At 45.3% G+C, this 5,000-nt stretch overlaps 1 protein-coding gene across 4 annotated transcripts in view; it reads right to left on the bottom strand.

Annotated features, from left to right (window-relative positions):
* LOC122253805 (uncharacterized) overlaps positions 1–5,000 on the bottom strand; it is a 49,086-nt gene that overhangs the window by 16,915 nt on the left and 27,171 nt on the right. For all 4 annotated transcript variants that reach the window (XM_086550155.1, XM_086550154.1, XM_086550157.1 and 1 more), the window contains exons 17-18: positions 2,994–3,145; positions 1,882–2,030 (exon numbers count right to left, since the gene is read on the bottom strand). In XM_086550155.1, coding sequence (XP_086406281.1) covers positions 1,882–2,030; positions 2,994–3,145 — 301 coding nt within the window. The remainder of the gene's footprint in view (positions 1–1,881; positions 2,031–2,993; positions 3,146–5,000) is intronic.

Raw genomic sequence — 5,000 nt, 5'->3', positions numbered from 1 at the left:
AGAGGAGAGAGAGAGAGGGGTGGAGCCTGCAGGCTGGGATGTGTAGGAGCAGATGAGAGAGGAGGATGAAGGATAGAGAGGGGAGAGGAATGGGGAGAAGGTGGGAGGGTAGTTGGAGTGGATTGGGTGAAGAGGTGCGGAGGATGAGTGAGAGGAGAAAGGAAGGAGAGGGAGAGGAAATGCTGCGGGGGGGGAGAGAGGGAAGGCGGAGGAGGGAGAGAGGGAGGAGAGGGAGGGGAGGGGAGGTTGAGGAAGAGGGAGGGAGACGTGAACAGGATGAAAGGGAGAGAGAGGGAGACAGGAAAAGGAGATGTGAGAGTAACCGAGAGTTGAGAGAGGAGGGAAGTGAGAGAGGGAGAGGAAGAGAGTGGAGAGAGGGGTGGGAGAGAGGGAGGAGAGAGGAGTGGGGGAGGAGAGTTTCGGGAGTCGAATCGAGAGAGAGAGAGCGAGAAGGAGGGGAGAGAGAGAGAGAGTCTTACGAGTGGAGAGAGAGAGAGGAGAGAGAGAAGAGAGAGAGAGAGAGAGAGAGAGGGTGGAGAAGAGAGAGAGAGAACGAAGGAGGAGATAGTGACCGATGGGAAGAGATGGGAGGCGCGAGTGAGAGAGAGAGAGAGAGAGAGAGAGAGAGAGAGAGAGAGAGAGAGAGAGAGAGAGAAGCATACAGACAGGCACAGGCATACTCATAATTATTCTTATATGAATAATAAAAATAAAAGGAGACAAAAAAAAATAAAAAATAAAATAACTACAATAAACAAAATATAAAAAAAAAACAAAAAACGAAAAACAGAAAAAAAAAAAAAACTAAGAACAACAGGTAAATCTATTCAAGGGGGGAACACCGTGATACGTAATCGTGAGCTAGGACGAGATACGCGCGATGACATTTTAATTAATCAAAGAAAAAAAATCCCCCGGGAACTGATACAGATATTATGCCATAGGGTTATCTTGTTGAATGTAAAATATTATTATATAATAACGTGGATTCACACAACAGATAGAAACATTCACTGCTCTAATGCAGATGGTACTCTGCTGATGTATTATTTCATAAGACCTAAAAGTTAACGTCAACGGACTGATAAACAGCGAACTAATAACCTTATAATTCTTCTAGTTTTCCTATACTAGATGCAGATATATAAAATATAGCATATCGTCTGTCATACATCATGAATTTGAATCGAAAAATAAACTAGGGACAAAATCTGAACAATAACTCTTAATCCAAGACACAAAAACAGACAGGATTGTATCGAACGGGGGGGTAAGGGTGGGGGGTGGGGTCATGTTTGTTTGATAATGGCCTTGCTCGGATTTTTTCGTGATAAAAAATAAAAAGCGAAAAGTGGCACATAAATATAAATTTACATTATGATAGTGCATTTATATATATATATATATATATAGATATATATATATATAGATATATATATATATATATATTATTGTGTGTTGTGTTGTGTAGTGTGTGAGTGTGTGTATACATATACATATATGAATTATGTATAAATCTGGGGGTTTTTTTATTAAAATTTTGTATTATATATATATATATAGATATATATATATATAGAGGAAGAGAGAGGAGAGGGAGTGAGAGAGATGAGAGGAGGGAGGAGGTGGAGAGGAGAGAGAGAGAGTGGAGAGAGAGAGGGGAGAGAGAGAGAGAGAGAGAGAGAGAGAGAGAGAGAGAGAGAGAGAGAGAGAGAGAGAGATAAAGATAGAGATAGGGACAGACAGATATATATATAGACAGATAGATAGACAGACAGCTAGGTCAATATATATAAATAAAAAAACAAATCGATAAATAAATTGATATCCATACATGTTACACCCCACCTCCAGATTCTAAGTACACCTCCGGACACATACCGTGACAAGGGCGAGCGCCTTCTGCGTCGGGGAGGAAAAGGGTCACGAGACGCCGGGCCAAAAACACGGCCACTTCCTCCAGCGTCATGAACTTGCCTGACCCGACGGGACATTCCACCTTCAGTTGGTCTCCGTAGAAGAAGTGATATCTGGGGAAAGGAGGGAAATGAGGAGAGATGAAGAAATGGATAGGGGGATGAGTATCGTTTATAAGACTTCATGGATCTATGGTGATTGATGATTAAAGGAGATGAACAAAGGATGAGGAAATACCTAGATGAGTGATTATAATTCTTCGCCTTGATTAACTCACGTTAAAGGATAATCAACAGAATTAAAGGAAAACAAGACACGGATATATGAGAGTAAGTCGTAACTCCAAGAAGAATTGAAGTCACAGAGTACCTCATGATGTCGCTAACTCTTACCTCTGGGACGAAGCTTATGATTACTTCGTAGATTTGATAAAAAAAAAAAAAAAAAAATCCAGACACCTGGAAATGGAAAGATTGAAACACATATCACTGAAAATTTAAATATATTCTATTAATTCTCAGCAGTCAGCTAAGTTCTGCCACTCGACACAACAATGACTGTCCACTCTGCGAATTTGAAAAGTACTAGAGTTTCATATTCAAATTAAATTATTTTGTGCTTATGGATTTTCTGTCCTGGTTCGTTTTCCTTCTTATCTATGAATGTAGTTTGTAATATGATATTTTTACTGATTAATTTTCTCTCTCTCTCTCTCTCTCTCTCTCTCTCTCTCTCTCTCTCTCTCTCTCTCTCTCTCTCTCTCTCTCTCTCTCTCTCTCTCTCTCTCTCTCCTCTTTCTCTCCTCTCTCTTTCTCCTCGCTCTTCTCTCTCTCTCTCTCTCTCTCTCTCTCTCTCTCTCTCTCTCTCTCTCTCTCTCTCTCTCTCTCTCTCTCTCTCTCTCTCTCTCTCTCTCTCTCTCTCTCTCTCTCTCGCTCTCTCTCTCTCCCTCTCTCTCCCTCTCTCTCGCTCTCTCTCTGTCTTTTTCCCTCCCCCTTCCCCTCCCCCTCTCCCTCTCTCTCTCCTCCCCTCCCCCTCTCCATTTCCCCTCCCCCCTCTCCCTTCCCCCTCTCCCTCACCTTTTAAGAGAGGTGATGATGAGGAAATTCATGGGCAGCCAGATGGGTCCCCGCCAGTTCGAGTTCCCGCCGAAGAGGTAGGTGTTCGATTCGCCCGGCACGTATGACACCTCGTGCTTCTCTCCGCCGATGTCGAGGACGAAGGGCGATTTCTGGTGGGGAAAGGGAAGCGGGATTGGGACGTGAGGTGTTGATGTGCAGGGGGGGGGGGTGGCAATGATGGAAGTCATAGGTGGGGGGTGTAATGATGGGAAAAATTAATACTAACTGACGAGCCTATTAACTATTTTTGCTTGTCCGTTTTTTCTGTGTGTGTAGTGTGTGTGTGTTGTGTGTTGTGTGGCCTGTGCTGCTCGTGGTCGTCGGATGTGTAGGCTGGTTGCTGTGCTGTGTGTGTGTGGGTGGTAAAGACAGACAGAGTGAAGCCTACTCCTGCACCCTCCCGACCGAAGGTGTCGAAGCAACAACCTTAGCATCCCTTCGCACAACAGACGACCACGAACACCCCCCCCCGACGCCAGACGTACCCCCTGATTCCCTGATATGAGGCCAACTCCCTCGACCCCCTGAAATTGATTCCCTCTCACCTGACAAAAAGTTTCTCGTTGCACATAGACTCATCAAAAAGCCCATCATCATCAAACTGGCCACATAAGCTGACACCCCCACACACCCCCACACACCCCCCCCCCCCACCCCCCCATGCAACGATTACCCAAACTGACCACTCGAACACCCACAACCTGCCACCCCACCCCCCCCCCTCCCCCCCCCCAACTGAACAAACTACTACCTAGAACCTGACTGTAACTTCAAGTAATATTCATCCATCGACCACAACGAGGGTTATCCTCCCGGGTCTTTTAACCGTTGATCATCTTTGTTTTGTCTGCCAGCTACAGGCCCGCTCACACCCTCCTGCACGCCCATCCCCTCTCCCCCCCCCCACCTCCTGACAGCGCAGTTTTAACTACTCCGCCAACGTGTATGCCGTCTCACCGTAACGCTTCTATCAAAGCAGATACACCACTTCCCCGTGCCACCGTGCGCCACCCCTCCATATCTACCACACCTTCCTTACTAAAATACAGCACCTGCCTCTCGCCGAGCACAAAGCCCCTCCACTCCACGTTCATAATAACGACCACCCCCCACCCATGGTCATGTCACACTAGAACAACAATAACAGATTCTTCAAAATATATTTTAAAGCTATACAATGATCAACATAAATAAACATAGATAAGAGAATATCCTCTAAAAGCTGGAGAGAGTTCATTTTGGGTATAAGTCTAAGTGAGTAAATGTAAATTCACGTCGCCTTACCTTAAATACCTCCTCTCGTTTTCCCTTCTGCTCCTCCGCCCTCCCCTCTTACCCTGTCCACTACAGAGAGGGAAACCAGAGATAGAATGATAGATTGAACGATAGACTCTAGAAAATATAGATAGCATAGATATATAAGCAGACGAGTATAAGAGAGGACGAGACTAAATAACCCAGTTGCCTGAATACAACCGAAAAGACGCGGATATATAATAGCAGAAGAAACAGACCGACGATGACCATGTCGTGGACCTTCTACCTCCTTGGAGGGAGAGCGACCTGATCCCCGTGGGAGAAAAGAAAACTCCTCTTCGTCAAGAAGGTCACCGAAAGGAGCCGCAGCGAGTGCTGCACTCCTTCGGTGAGGGACGGCGAGCAGCATCCTGCGTGACCCGCCCTCGGTCATGAAGGTCACCTAAGGAGGGTAAAGACCGAATGTACAGGCTTCCCAATTGCACTCTAATAGGCTTGCCACTCAATTCGTTCAGTGTTCCAGATTGTTTTTCTTTTCTTGCTTCTTCTTTTCGAGATTCTTTGTTTTTTTCTTTTTGACTCTAATTAATACGAGTAACAAGAATTCAAACCATAAATTTAATATGTCATTCGGACACGCGTACAAAATACGAGAGGACCTAGTACCCGTTGCGCCGAGATCGCTGGCCTGTTGTTGATACAGCCATC

The sequence above is a fragment of the Penaeus japonicus genome, unplaced genomic scaffold, assembly GCF_977035675.1.
Source record: "Penaeus japonicus unplaced genomic scaffold, GWHDUDI00000001_assembly GWHDUDI00000023, whole genome shotgun sequence".
Classification (NCBI taxonomy): domain Eukaryota; kingdom Metazoa; phylum Arthropoda; class Malacostraca; order Decapoda; family Penaeidae; genus Penaeus; species Penaeus japonicus.
This window is presented reverse-complemented; position numbering and strand designations above follow the sequence as displayed.